The sequence below is a fragment of the Schistocerca serialis genome, chromosome 2 (genome assembly GCF_023864345.2).
Source record: "Schistocerca serialis cubense isolate TAMUIC-IGC-003099 chromosome 2, iqSchSeri2.2, whole genome shotgun sequence".
Taxonomy (NCBI): domain Eukaryota; kingdom Metazoa; phylum Arthropoda; class Insecta; order Orthoptera; family Acrididae; genus Schistocerca; species Schistocerca serialis.
Window position 1 is genome coordinate 1,027,944,035 of NC_064639.1, and position 15,247 is coordinate 1,027,959,281.

The 15,247-nt window shown below is 36.4% G+C and overlaps 1 protein-coding gene across 1 annotated transcript; it reads left to right on the top strand.

Annotated features, from left to right (window-relative positions):
• The first annotated feature begins 208 nt into the window (after positions 1–208).
• Positions 209–13,995, top strand: LOC126458445 (heat shock factor-binding protein 1). Its single transcript, XM_050095508.1, has 3 exons — positions 209–577; positions 8,182–8,248; positions 13,325–13,995. Exons 1-3 carry the CDS (start codon positions 476–478, stop codon positions 13,411–13,413), a joined length of 258 nt encoding a protein of 85 aa, XP_049951465.1. The 5' UTR covers positions 209–475; the 3' UTR covers positions 13,414–13,995.
• The last annotated feature ends 1,252 nt before the right edge of the window (positions 13,996–15,247 follow it).

Consider the following 15,247-nt stretch of genomic DNA (forward strand, 5'->3'; position numbering starts at 1 on the left):
GCAATTACTAACGCACTTAAGTATATTTTTAATAAATGGGCCACATGTAACCATTTTCACAAATTAATTTGTTATTAGAATGTAAAATGGTTTTTTCCGTATCATTGCGATTTATAGAGCAAATGACTCATGAAACAAGAGACTAACTAACCAACCAATGTTAACGGTTGTTTCACTTTCAGAGCCACATATTAATGTTTCCCGTACTCAATGTATTACAAGAATAAAAACATCTCTTGAGACAATTTGTTTCTGTCAGTATGAAAAAGCTAATATCACTTTCGAACCACTTATCTGTGATGAATCACAGGATCCAGAGTTGCGTGTTAAACGACTGTCAAGAGATATTTTCGTTCGGTGCCTGTTACGGGATAGCACTGGTCAATTGTAGCGGCTCGAATCAGAGTATTTAGTTTGTGTTGTTGGTTGACAGGTGCGGTTTTTGTGTGGCTGTGCAGAACATCAGCGTGAAATTATGTCGAATATAAAGCAAGAAATCAAAACGGAGGAAGAGCAACAGAATTATTCAATGAGTAACAATAGCGATCCAAAAAATATGCAGGAATTAACACAGTATGTAAGTAAACCACGGAAAAACATGGATTTTTGGAGAATATCAGTCTAATGTATCTTCGTAACATGTTTGTTGGAAGTACCTCATACTGTAAATTTAGTTTCTATGCGTGTTACCAGTGAATACAAATAGCAAGTCAGACTGATTCAGCCCAGCCCCCGTTTTCGTGTTGATTGTATATAAAATTACCATACCCATTGCTTGAAGTAATTTTAATATTATGCCTTTTTCGTGTTATTGTTGAAAATATTCGATCATATATCCCGATATTCTTCTATACTGTTCAGATAAATCAACAGACCTTGTAAACAATTTCTTATGTTTTTCCTGTGCTTTTATTCTCTATACTATCTTGTAGAGCTCACATAAGTATTTATTGGGTGTTTTTCAATTTACCTGAGGTGTTTTATATGAATAAAATTCATCTGTTCTGTGTATAGGAACTGTGTTTGACTAAATGACACATCATGTGACTGAATATATATTAAAAAATCTTGTATTTTAATACTCAAACTTGGTGATACCATTGCACCTCATATAAAGGATGGAGAGGCTCCACAGGTTTTTATTAATTTTGTTATGTCCAGCCTCTGTGTTCGCTTTCAAAGACTGTGTGTGTGTGTGTGTGTGTGTGTGTGTGTGTGTGTGTGTGTGTGTGTGTATATGGTGTGCTGTCACAGAAGCAGCTCATATAAATCCTTGTGGGTACTTGTCGTGTGTTAATAACTGAACTGTTTGTAATGTTATTTGTCATTCCAGTAAGCTAAATGTTAACAAAATGTGAAACTATAATCTTGACCACAACATAATATTCACATTTATTTATTTAGAGTTTTCTTGCTTCTTCTTGTCAGATGGTGTTCACCAATTGTCATGTTTAGATACAAATTTTGATACATAGGGCCTGTCATTATATAGGGTGATTCAAAAAGAATACCACAACTTTTGGAATTTAAAACTCTGCAACGACAAAAGGCAGAGCTAAGCACTATCTGTCGGCGAATTAAGGGAGCTATAAAGTTTCATTTAGTTGTACATTTGTTCGCCATTTCAGCCAATAAAGTTTTTGGTCCCTTTTTCTTCGAAGGTGCTACTGTAACTGGACTACAGTATCTGGAGATGTTAGAGAATTGGCTGTTCCCTCAGCTCGAACAAGAATCACAACAATTCATATTTCAGCAGGATGGAGCGCCACCACATTGGCACTTATCTGTCCATAACTACCTGAACGTCAACTACCCGAGGCGATGGATCGGCCGCCAGGCAGCCCGTGACAGAGCACTTCATCACTGGCCTCCAAGAAGCCCTGATCTTACCCCTTGCGATTTTTTTCTTATGGGGGTATGTTAAGGATATGGTGTTTCGGCCACCTCTCCCAGCCACCATTGATGATTTGAAACGAGAAATAACAGCAGCTATCCGAACTGTTACGCCTGATATGCTACAGAGAGTGTGGAACGAGTTGGAGTATTGGGTTGATATTGCTCGTGTGTCTGGAGGGGGCCATATTGAACATCTCTGAACTTGTTTTTGAGTGAAAAAAAAAAACCTTTTTAAATACTCTTTGTAATGATGTATAACAGAAGGTTATATTATGTTTCTTTCAATAAATACACATTTTTAAAGTTGTATTCTTTTTGAATCACCCTGTATTTGTGTACATAATGTAATATGTATTTGTTGTTGTTGTTGTTGTGGTCTTCAGTCCTGAGACTGGTTTGATGCAGCTCTCCATGCTAATCTATCCTGTGCAAGCTCCTTCATCTCCCAGTACCTACTGCAACCTACATCCCTCTGAATCTGCTTAGTGTATTCATCTCTTGGTCTCCCTCTACGATTTTTACCCTCCACACTGCCCTCCAATGCTAAATTTGTGATCCCTTGATGCCTCAGGACATGTCCTACCAACCGATCCCTTCTTCTAGTCAAGTTGTGCCACAAACTTCTCTTCTCCCCAATCCTATTCAATACCTCCTCATTAGTTACGTGATCTACCCACCTAATCTTCAACATTCTTCTGTAGCACCACATTTCAAAAGCTTCTATTCTCTTCTTGTCCAAACTATTTATTGTCCATGTTTCACTTCCATACATGGCTACACTCCATACAAATACTTTCAGAAATGACTTCCTGAATATGTATTTACGGAACTTAATACTTAATATCACCTACACAGACATAACTCTCCTGACAAGTAAGATTGCATGATGACGTAATTATTGGATTTAGCGATGTGTTCAGTCCTGCTTCACCAATTCACAACCAGACTGCCACTTTTTATCTGGATGTGGATGTCAGGCTACACTACAGTTCGGTATGTCACCACATCTAAGATTTCGTATCACAGTCTTTGGCTTTGCTAACTTATAACCAAACTACCAGCTTCCAAATTAAAATAGGCTCCAGATTAAATCACAAATCTGTCACCACAATCTACATCCCAAGAACTAATTTAAACAGAAATATTGTCATTGTTTTGCTCTATCTGCCTGCATATGTTGACATCGCATGCTACCTTATCATTTAGAGATGAAGCTGACATCTGATATTGGCAGGTTCAGTTGACCACTTTTTTACAAAGCCTTTTAACTGCTTACAACTTGGGCAAGAGAAATTGTTTATTTCATACTCTAAGAGCCGCTTTGATTTCTAATTTTATTGTTTACAAAAATCTACTACCTATCTGCAGATCTTTAAAGTAATGCAGCCAACTAGCTTTAGTACCTGAGGACCGGTGTCACAACACAAACAGCAACATTTAAAGCTGGCACCAACACCTGCATGGGTAACACTGTAAATAAATCTATGGTCAGTTTTAAATCCACTTGGGGACTGAAGGAATCTCAGTCACTGAATATATGTAATGCCTAATCAGCTACAGTTCTATCCCTCAGGACAGAAGGGGAAATTTGCAACAAGAGGTAAACCAGCATTAAGGAAGTAGAACAAAAGCTATATGGTCAGGGATCTCCGTCAACCTCCAATATATAGATGTAGGGGGTAGGGTCATGGGACATTAGTAACAAAATCATCCATTAATCTTATTACTGTCTCACTTGTCTTAAAGTAAATGTAAAGAAAATAGGACAATGAGAAAGAGAAGTCTCTCCGACAGGTTGCATCTGTACTCAAGTGGATATCAACTGGTTACTAGACTCTTAAAGAGAAGTTATCTCCGAGTCCAGCTGTTAAGGGTTACAAGATTCATTGCTGAAACCATGGAAGAGGTGGGGTCGTGATTATCAATGATTCTTAAGTCCTCACCCATCAATTCTAACTCGTGGCCCTGAGCTACAGTTGTAACTGTTCATATTTGATGTATAATAAGTGTGCTGTATCCACTTACTCCTCACAAAAATACATTCTAATCTCACAGACCTCATTCAGGTTCACTATTCAGCAGCTATTGTTGAATTGCTTTAATATCTTGTATGCTTGAGGTAATTGTTAACTGATATCTTGTTTGGAATTTGAAGCCCAGAAGGCGATGTAGCTTCTCCCAATTGGGTTTAGTTGATACACCTACATCTACACCTACCTCTACATACACGTTTTGCAAGCCAGCACACACTGCATGGTAGAGGGTGTCTTATTACAGTGCTAGTCATTCCCTTTCCTGTTTTACTCATAAATGGAGTGAGGAAAAATTACTGTATATATGTTTCCATACAAGCTCTAATTTCACTTATCTCATCTTTGCAGTCCTTGGGTGAAACATATGATGGTGACTGTAGAATCGTTATGCAGTCAGCTGCAAATGCTGGTTCTCTAAATTTTCTCAACAGTGTTTTGCAAAAGATTTGTTCCCTCCCCCTCTCTTCAGGGATCCCCATTTGTGTTCATGGAGCATTACCTAATTATTCTCATATTGTTTGAACCTACCAGTAACAAATTTAAAAGCATGCCTTAAGAGTTGCTTTGATGTCTCCTCTAATCTGACCTGTTGCAGATCTCGAACACTTCAGCAGTACTCAAGAACTGCTCACACTGGTGTTCTAAATATAGTCTCATTTAAAGATGAGCTACCTTCCTAGAAATCAACCACCTCCTACTGCTGACCTTATATGCTTGTTCAAATTTGTGACACTTTACAAAATTACGTATAGGTATTTAATCAATGTGACTTATATCAAGCAGCACTCAACAAATACTGTATTCACACATTAGAGGATAGTTTTTCATACTTATCTATACTAACTGAGATTTTTCTTCTTTTACAGCAAACAGAAATTCCATCCAAAATGATTCTCAATCCTCCTGCAGTCACTCAATAACTGTGGTGTTCTGCAGATGATACATTTTGATCAGCACTTGCTGTCCAGGACAGTGTACTTGGTTCTATTACTCAAAAAAAGTCTTTGAACCATTCGCATATTTGAGAATCTGTTCCATATAGTTGGACCTTTGTCAACAGCCTGCAGTGTCAAACATTTTCCAGAAATCCAGGAATATAGAATCTGCCTTTGGCCTTCATCCATGATTGCATGGTATTGTGTAAGGAAAGGGCAGGCTCAGTTTCATATGAATGATTCTTTCTAAATCCATGCTAATTTGTGGTCAGAAGCTTTTGTTTCTCTAGGAATTTATTATATTCAGACTTAGAATATGCTCAATAATTCTGCAACAAACTGACTTACAGATGTTGGCCTCTCTTTTTGTGTGTCTGTTCTTTTACTCTCTGTTCATACAGTAGTCACCAGCATTTTTTTTCCAGTCACTTGGGACTTTGTGGTAACCATGGTATTTGCAGTAAATGCGGTCCTGGATAATCTCACCTACTGAAGATGTAGGTACGGGAAGCCTTGCTCCACAAATGCTCTGGATTCTTCTTAGATATTGAGAAAGTGTACAGTAGCATTTACAGATAGGATATTGTCATGAATTAGGATAAAAGAGGATGCCTGTGTGAACATTTTTTTCTTTATAGAATTGGAGATGTGCGACCAAATCTCTTACTTCTGGAGAATTGTATAGCCCAGGAAAGTACATCGCACTTATTTGTTGATGATTTCTCTTGACAGTACATCTGCTGCAGTCGAGTAAGCGTTTGGAACAGTGGAAAAACAAGTTGAGAAGTTTCATCAATAGAGTTTGGTTGGTTTCATGTCCAACAGATCATTTGCGTGACAAGTGGTAATGATGGGGAAGGAATTGTTTTATATTCGTGTCACAAATTACGTTGTAAATATGCCTACTATATGCTGTTCATCTAAAAGTGGTTAAGATGAGTTAGTATTTCCTGCCCACAACATTTCACACATTTAAGTAATAGAAATTCTTCTATGGAATGGAAGATGTTTTCAAGGATAAACCATTTGCGTAGACTTTAATAGTTCATATGGTCATCTGAACTCTGTGCCACATCTCGGGCAGTACCAAGTTGGTTACCAGAAGTTCTAAATATTCTGAAACGCCTCACCAAAAGAAATTAATGTGGGGAGCTGATGGGTCCCAGTTCCTGCACTTTTACAGAGCATTTGTTTGGCCTTGACTTGAATCTGGATGCCTTGATCCAGATCTGAGTGCCTTGATTCCAACAAACATGTTATAAGCAAAGTCGTACTTCAATTCATTGATCAGTGACATACAGACCTAACATTGATGTAACATTGACAAATAGCTTATTTACACAAATAAGGTAGATTAACAGAAAAATATGAAATGTGGGGTTTTAGTTTCCTGTACAAGGTCCATAGGGGATAATTTGTTTAACCCGAAATACAGAAAATCCTTTACTATACTAACTCCCAACAGGATGATGTCTTGTAATGGTGAGATGTGGTCTGAAGTTTTGTCTTAACTGTAACCACTAACATGTATGGCTCATTACAGTGTCCAATCTAATTTTAGAAATAACAAAAACAGTAAACAATGCATCTCTCGTAACATTTTTAACTGTGACTTCAAAAAATTTTTCTAATGGTCAATACTCAACTAAGGACAACATGTGCTAGACATTAGGCAGCGTAGGAATTGGGTCAATGAGTAGCAGAAGTATGCAAACAATGAGCAAGTAATTTTCACCAAGCTATTCCCAAATACAAGTTACAATAACACAAACCCTGCACCAATCTGCCATTACTGTCTCTGTCATATTAGCCCATAAAATTAGACTTATCGAGACTCGCCACAGAAGTGAAGCAAGACTGACACCTCGTCCAATCCTTTTCTAGCTAAACAGCTTTTCCGCTGACAGTTTACCATGAGCAGGTGGCCAAGCATGCCTCTAGTGTTTATACATCTGATTTTTTTCTGTACTGTATATGAATAGGATATAGTTGACAAATACTTGTGACCTCAGTGGCAGCCTTCAACATAAGATCTTGAATTTCCGTATCTCTAACATATATATCATGGAACTGTACACTTTCCAAAAGTACTTTGAGGGGATAACTTACCCTAACAGGAAATTTCTCATCTCCTCTGGATTTGTGTATCCTCTAGTTATTATTGGAAATGTATGCACTCGAGTGGTTAACATCCAAGACACCTTCTGAAATATTCAGGACAAAGGCAGGAAGAATCTCAGTTGGGGTGCCAGGGCATGTCGGAATTATGGCCATGTTTGTTATAAATTTAACTATTTTAATAGTAGAGTTGGTGTTTTATGGCGGTATATTAAGATGATGTTTTTATTCACCACTCCCAAGTATACAGAGTTCTGTTAGTTTGCTTTCTTATAGAATCATATTCCAGTTGATCATGTTTCATTACACCAGCCTTTCATAATTTTTAGTCTCTCATCGATGAAAAAGAAGACCATGAAGCAATCTCAGTATCTGACAGTTGCTGTATCAGTATCTGCTGTTGCTAACTGGAAGGGTGAACTTTATCTACAGGTTCAGCACACAGAGATAGTCTTCATTTTTCTTCTGTACATTAACACTGTCCGATGCTCTCAGAAAAGTTTGTGTGTTGATTGGGTCTTGTCACAGGAGATTCCTTGTGAAGACAATTTCTTTTTTATTTTACTTAACACAGCAATGGGCATTTTAATAGTACTGTTGAGTTCACTAAAATCACAAACATCGCCCTGCATAAATGAATTACAGGTCTGTAAGATTCTTCCAATAAATCTGTGTGGTATGTGCCTTTCCTACAACCAGTTTGGTTGCATCGCTTTAAATCCCAGGATCCATATATTCACTTCTGCAACAAGTGATTATCCTCTGCAGTCCTCTGGAATTCCACTACAATTTTTCTGTCTGTTTTGTTTCTCCATAAAAAAAAAAACCATGACCTGCAAATAGTATAATGGAGTTTTTACATTATCCTCAAGATCATTTAAGTAAATTGATTGTCCTGTAATACTCCTTGGAATTTGTGTTGTTTACAGCTGCTGCCACTTCTCCCTTCCCATTTTCAGCCAATTTCTTTCCTGGTGGCAACTGATGATCATTATCCCTTAGACACCTTCCTCAATGTTAGTTCTGTAGTTCTCTCTCTCTCTCTCTCTCTCTCTCTCTCTCTCTCTCTCTCTCTCTCTCTCCACCTCTCATATCTCTCTGTCATATGTAGCAATAACGTCAACAATGAATTAAGAAAATTTACTACATTTATCAGATTGATGAAAGTAAACTACGTTTTAACCTTTTTTTTCTTACAGGTGCAGACCTTACTTCAAGGAATGCAGGACAAGTTTCAAGCAATGTCAGATCAGATCATAACAAGAAATATCCTTTAATAACATCTTCATAGGTCATTTTTGGTTATAGAAACTGCATGTAAAAAAATTTAAGTTTCTAATTTTTAAAATGTCTTTCAAGTAGTCATTCAGTATGTTGAGACACAAGACCCACATTCAGATAAAAGGGGAAGGGGATGATTCTCTGTCTTGACTCCCAGGTTTATGTTTCTCAGTATTTCCATAAATCATTTAAGGCAAATTTTATAATGGTGACAATAGGAAGACCACAGGAAATTTCCTGAATCATCTTCATCCAGGCAGAACTTTGTGGTCCATCTTGAATGACTTCGCAAGCATAATTATCCTACTCATTCTATTATTGCTTGGTTATTGTTTTCTTAATTAGTACTGGTTTGGTTGACAAACTATCAGTCTCAGAGAAGGGTGTCATTTGGATGCAGTATGGAGGTGCACAGGGTCAGCATACAGCTCTTCTTGCCGTTGTGCTTTGCAGACCTTTGAGCCACTACTTCTCAGTCAAGTAGCTCCTCAGCATTATGAAGCTGAGTGGACTCATCTTCCCATCAAAGGAAAATTTCTGGTTTTACCAGAAATTGAACCCGGGTTCTCTGCATGGCAACCAGCCATGCTGTGACCACTCAGCTATGGAGGTGGGCACACAGCTTTTAGTAGTTCATTTATTCATTCCAATATTTTTGCCGTGAAACATTCAGCCACCATTTGCAATCACTCTGACTTTTCTAGCTGACTGCCATTTTACTCCATCAGAGAAAGCACATTCATTAAACATATTAAATATTAATAGACGTGAATAATCAAATGTTATAATGCACCATTTTATTATGAAGGATGTTGTGCCTTAAGGATACAGAGTACTTAAAAATCGTGGAAAAATCGAATTTTTTTGTGACTTAATTAAATTCTACAGTCTTTTGTGATTACATTGATATATACATTATAGGGTTGCAAATGAAAAATGACCTATATATACCAAATTTTAAAGTTACGGTCATGTATGCCGCCACACCCCCTTTATTTCTTTTACAGAAACCAGTATTATTTCGAAAATAATTGTGAACTTTCTGTTTCTAGCAAAGATACGTATGATACATTGTATGTGTTGGTAACAGTGCAGGTTTCTAGTGTCTGTAAATGATTACCTTTGCTAGTATTTACTTTTGTTTCGCTGAAGCAGTTTGTTCACATGTTACTGAATGTTTATTGCCCAAGTGCTACATGTATTTGTGGAAGTACATATCCTTTAGTGTGCAATAAATATGAATTATGCCACACATCAAGAAATTCAACAAAAGGAAATTCCATGGTAACCATTTCACAAACAAAGCAAGCCACACTGTTGAAAGCAACCTATGTATCAGTTTTTCAGGGAAGAAACTCCCACATAGCACACCTCCTGGTGATTCAAATTTTTGTGTTAACAATGACACTGTTTGTAGTGGATTTGTTGTTGTTGATGTGGACATCTTATCTTCTTTGATAAAGGAAGTGGCAAAATGTAAACAATGTAATGGTGTAGGCTATCTGAACATAACTGAACAATAAAGTAGCAGGAAGGGTTTAGTGTCAAAATTAGTTGTTCTGTATAGATCCTGAAATAAATCTGCCTAGAAAACAACTTCAAACATTGTGCATAATTCATATGATGTGAATTTGAAGTTAGTGTATGCAATGCGTGCAGTACGAAAAGGAAAAAGGCTGCTCAAACGTTTTGTGGTTTGATGGACCTTCCTTCTTCTCATGCAGCAGAAGAAACTGTAAATGGTATTAGGGACATTGCCGTTGCACTTGATGGGACATGGCAACATCATGGACATCATTCCTTGAATGGTGTTGTAAGTGCTACTTCCCCGGGAATGGAAAAGGTGTTGATGTTGAGTGCTTATCTAAGTACGGCACACTTGCCATGGTAACACTGAAGGACATATTGAACATCAGTGTTCTAAGAATTTTGGTGGTTACAGTGGAGGTATGGAGTGTGATGGAGCTGTAAAAATATTTCAGAGGTTGGTGCCCGTTTATAACGTTAGATATACGAAGTACCTAGGCGATGGGGACTCTAAAGCTTTCAATAAAATTAATGAGTTCAATGTTTATGGGGATACCTTGGTAACAAAACTGGAGTGTTGTGGACATGTGCAAAAGAGGGTGGGTGCTAGATTGAGCAAGCTTTGAAGAGAAATGAAAGGAAAGTTGCTGTCTGATGGAAAATTTTTGTCTGGCTGAGGCAGATTGACAGAAATTGAAATAGACCTCCTTCAGCGCTATTATGGACTAATCATTAGATGAACTGCACCTCTAAATAATGTTACAGCAATGAGAAAAGCTGTATGGGCCACCTCTTTTCATAAGTTGCCTACAGATGACCACCCCGTTCATGGACTTTGCCCTAAAGGAGCAGATTCTTTGTGTAGTTACCAAAAAGCAAAAGAAAGTGGGCAAATATACCATCATAAGTGTTTTCCCCCTGAGCTTGTTATTAATGATATAAAACCAATTTTTAGAGACCCGAATGACCCTGTTTTGCTTAGTAAATGTCTTCATGGGGGCACTCAGAATACAAATGAAAGTTTCGACCATTGCATATGGGAAAGATTACCCAAGAATGTTTTTTAGGACTAAATACATTAAAAGTTGGTGTACTAGATGCAGTGATATATTTTAATGATGGAGTGATAGGAATTTTGGAAGTCCTGAAAAATTTAGGCATAAAATGTGGCTCTAATATGGAAGATCAATTGCTTGCACATGACAGACAATGGGTGCATGAAGCTGAATGATTCACTCTCCAAGTTACCAAAGAAGCAAGAAGTGCTAAAAGGAGTGCCAAGAGGAAGCTTGAAGATGAGGAAATGCTGCAGGATGAAGACTATGCTTTAGGAACATTCTGAGGCACAGTTTAATTGGACTCATATCTTCATTCGCAATTTCCTGCAAGTTGTATTTTTCAGAATTCAGGTTAGAAATATTTCCTATAGTTTATAAAGCATTGTTCTAATTTTTTTCCGTAACTTGCAGTAGTCCATACTTATGTAGTAGACCTAAGGTTTATTGCAGAATCAACTAAATTATAGAAAAAATAACATTTTTAATAGGAAAAAAATATAAAAATTAAAGTGTAAGATGTCATTTTTTTATCCTTGTAATATACATAATAGGTAGAATTAAATAGGTCTAGTACCTCAGCCATCGTGTCATGCGTATCTGGTAAAAATTTGGTCTCCTTCAAACGTATAACATTGGATTAAATGGTACCTCAATTTGAAAAAGCATTTTGGAAAAAAAATTGGATCAATTTCTTTGTAATTTTTTAATAACCCTAAGAAGGTTCAAAAATATTCAAAATACTTCTAATTTGTTTAGAATGTGTGCTGCATTACCTGATATCAACAAAAAAATCTGTAAAACATGTACATTATAAACAGTGCCTGAAAGAAATAGGTGTTGATTTTTATGTAATATTGAGCTGGAAAAGTACCCTGTATTATTAAGACAAATAAGTGTGTTAAGAGTCCAAATTGATTGTGTGTTAAAATAGTAGATGACATGTTTTCAATGTTCTGAGTTACAGTCTTCCTGAGAAACAAATTAAGAAGAATGACAGTACTGATGATTAATTAGTTTATGTGCCTGTTACATTTCCACATGTTCCTTGATAACTGAACAATACAGTGTTCAGCAGCTGTGCAATTGTTAGATTTTGAAAGACAGCTATGTGTTGATGTTTGATGCATCTTTCCAGTAAGGTTTATATTGTTTGCCTGATGTAGGTCTTACAATGTTGACAAATAATTATGTTAGCACAGTATTATGTAGAAGCAATTTAATGTTCATAGAACCAAGTCAGTACAAATCTAGGTTGAAGCATGGGAGGGTTTGACCTGATTTTGAGGAAATATTTTTCATGTCTGAAAAAAAGGAGAAAATTTAAACATAACTGATTCAATTAGGAAAACAAATAAAACAGAAGCTCAGAGTTACCTGATGTAAAGTTTTTGTTGTCAGTAAAACATATCCCTCATTAACAACTGCCAAGCTTGCCTTTCTGTAAATCTTGTTCAGCATAAACAAGGGGAATTAGTTTAGTCACAAGCAAAAGTTTGCATCAAACAACTCTTGAGGAATAGTCGTCTTTCTGCATATGAAGGTTGCAGTGAAACTATGACCGGGAATGGTTTATTGCTTTACATGGAATGGCCATTTCTCCAGTGAGGTTATACTTGAAGGATCTTTTCACATTTGAGCTGTGGTATGTTCAATGATAATAACATAGATTTGTCTAGAGGCATCAGGACAGTGCCACAGAATATCAGGAGAAGACAACTTGTTAGATAGGAGCCACGGGTGGAATGAATTTATGGGAAAATTTTGAAGAAACGAGATGATGTCACCATTGCTCTTTGTCATAAATATTTTTTTTTTATGTATCTGCGTACCATTAGGGATAGAAAAATAGCCACTTACGTTAACACTTAACTGTTTTGGTGTAAGGGACATTCATACAAGCTCCTAGATGTTTGCCATATTTTGATACATTTACCACAGAAAATAGTTGTCATTATATATGTGCTGAGTTGGACACATGCAGTTTAATGGGAAACGGTGTTTGATAGGACAAAGTTCATGGAAATAGTAGACATTTGGATGATTGGTAAGATGGCATTTGTAGGGACAAATAAAGAACCAAACAGTAACTGTAGCAGGACGGAGATAGCAGAAGACTTCATTTTGTTCCAAATGACTGCTTGTTGTTGGATAGAAGACTGGAGATGATTAGTTTTCACAAAGGTGAAACTCTGGCCATCCCCCCCTCTACACACACACACACACACACACACACACACACACACACACACAGTGAGTGAGTGAGAGTGAGAGAGAGAGAGAGAGAGAGAGAGAGAGAGAGAGACTGAACTGAACTTAAAGAAATAATTGATGAAAGATAAATTTGAGTTACTAAATATAATCTTCAGTACAACCATGTGTTATTGTATAATATTTATATGTTAACAACAAGAAATTACAATAACAGGTTCATTGTGCTTGTTAAAAATGTTATACATTTTTCCTTAACAGAAGATACTAGATGAAATGGGCAATCGCATTGATGACTTGGAGAAAAATATAACAGAACTAATGACACAAGCTGGTGTGGAAGGGCCTGAAAAATAAAAAGGGAACTGTTTGCATTTCAAATCACTGTATGAAAATTAAATTTGCAGACTGAAGATACATCTTTAACTTGAAGAGTCATGTTGCACCACAAGCATTAAATAGTTCTGATAAAGTGTTGTGTAGTTGTTAAGAGTTATTTTCTATTTATCATTGCACAGTTAAGGCACGAGTAATGGTGGAAGTGACTTCATGACTGGAAAGTAAATGAAACAGTGTGGTGGTACTTTTGATCTTGTATAGGCCTGAACTTGAAAAGATAAGTTATTGCATATCCATTTTGGAATCCCAAGTGTATTGGAGTGTGTTTAGTTTCAGATTATTACGTATTGTAATGTTGTCAGAAAGTTTGTCTTATAATTTTTGTAAATCAGCAATATGATTCAAAATTTAATCAATTTTTTATGTCCTTTGTGTGATCAGTATCTGTCATTGTTCATGATATAAGGATTTTCAAGACACACTCATCCAGTCATGAGCCTTTATACACAAGAGGCAATTCTTCATTAATGGGTATGAGTGTAACTTTGTATATAATATTTATAATGAAATAATCATGAACTTTTCTAATGTTTTATCAAATGTTCGTTTCATTTTCGCCTTCAATTCCTTAACTTATAGTGCTGTGAGCATTATTAATACACCCGTTTTGTCAGTTTGATCTAATAAAAGTTTTAAAAGGAGACTCTTTGTTTACATAACAATCAAAGACTTGTGTGTAAAAACACAATAGTCACAATAATTTAGGCTATGAAAACTCCATGTAATATGAGTTACAGTTAACTTTGGTTTTTTATTTTCAAAGTATTACCCAAAATATTATTTTTTTATGATGGACGTCATCAATTTTCCATGATCTGTGTGTGCCGTCCTTTGATCCCAAAACCTTGCCACTTTCCTCAATACTGATACTCACTGTGTTTGTGATCTGTCTTCTTTGGACCTTTTTCTCATCAGTACCAACAAAGTGTGTTTCATTGGATGGTGATTCCATGCAACCTGCTGTCCTACTGCTTCATACCAATAATCCCAGCAACTTAATTCACAAGTAGTTTTCCTGTCATATCTCAGGCCGTCTGAAAACTATTGACTCATTTGAACAATAACAAAGAAAATCTAATTTTTGTTGCATATTTATTGCCTTTGCCTGCGGTGTTGCACTCAGATTTTTTGTGAAAAGTTGGATTTCTTATTTTTTTTTTTTAGCATTGTTCATAAAATAAGTCCCTCTCACAAAAGCTCTTTGTTGCATTCGTAATGTCTGTAACAACCAAGGCAGTCTTATATAACTGTCCTGAATAATTTTCTTTGTCACACAAAACCAGTAAGGCTTTATGTGCCAATATCACACAATATGCTGCAGTAGAGTAGTCTTTAGACAATAGCCCCAAACCTATTGATTGCTTCACATTGTGAGTGATTTTAATTTATTCACTTTACAGTGTGGTTTACATAATGTGCTTCATTTCCACTACATTCAAATCAGTACTAATTTCTCCCATTATCTACTTCCTCTCCTTGCTGTCCCATATTTTTACTACTTGCACCGCTTTTCAAAATACCACATTGAGGTCACTTTAGCTACTCTTCTTATTTGTTCATGTCCTTATTTCTGTACCTCACTCATTTTCTTTTTAGTTTCTTATAATTTCCTACTTCTGATGTCTTCTTCATTACTACCTCTGTTAATGTTTGTGTTATGATTAAATTTGTCCTTTCAACACTATTAATTCCAATCTGGCCTTTTCATATCTCAAACTTCTAGGTACCATTGTGTGTCTGCTAAATTCTCAGGTTTCCAGTTTCATGTGATGATAGGGTTACTTAAATGTCA

Excerpts from the sequence above, each read along its gene's own strand:
- LOC126458445 (XM_050095508.1), top strand. The coding sequence starts at position 476 with ATGTCGAATATAAAGCAAGAAATCAAAACGGAGGAAGAGCAACAGAAT. Across the intron at positions 578-8,181 it reads TGCAGGAATTAACACAGTAT|GTGCAGACCTTACTTCAAGG; the intron begins GTAAGTAAACCA and ends TTTTTCTTACAG. Across the intron at positions 8,249-13,324 it reads AGATCAGATCATAACAAGAA|TAGATGAAATGGGCAATCGC; the intron begins ATATCCTTTAAT and ends AACAGAAGATAC.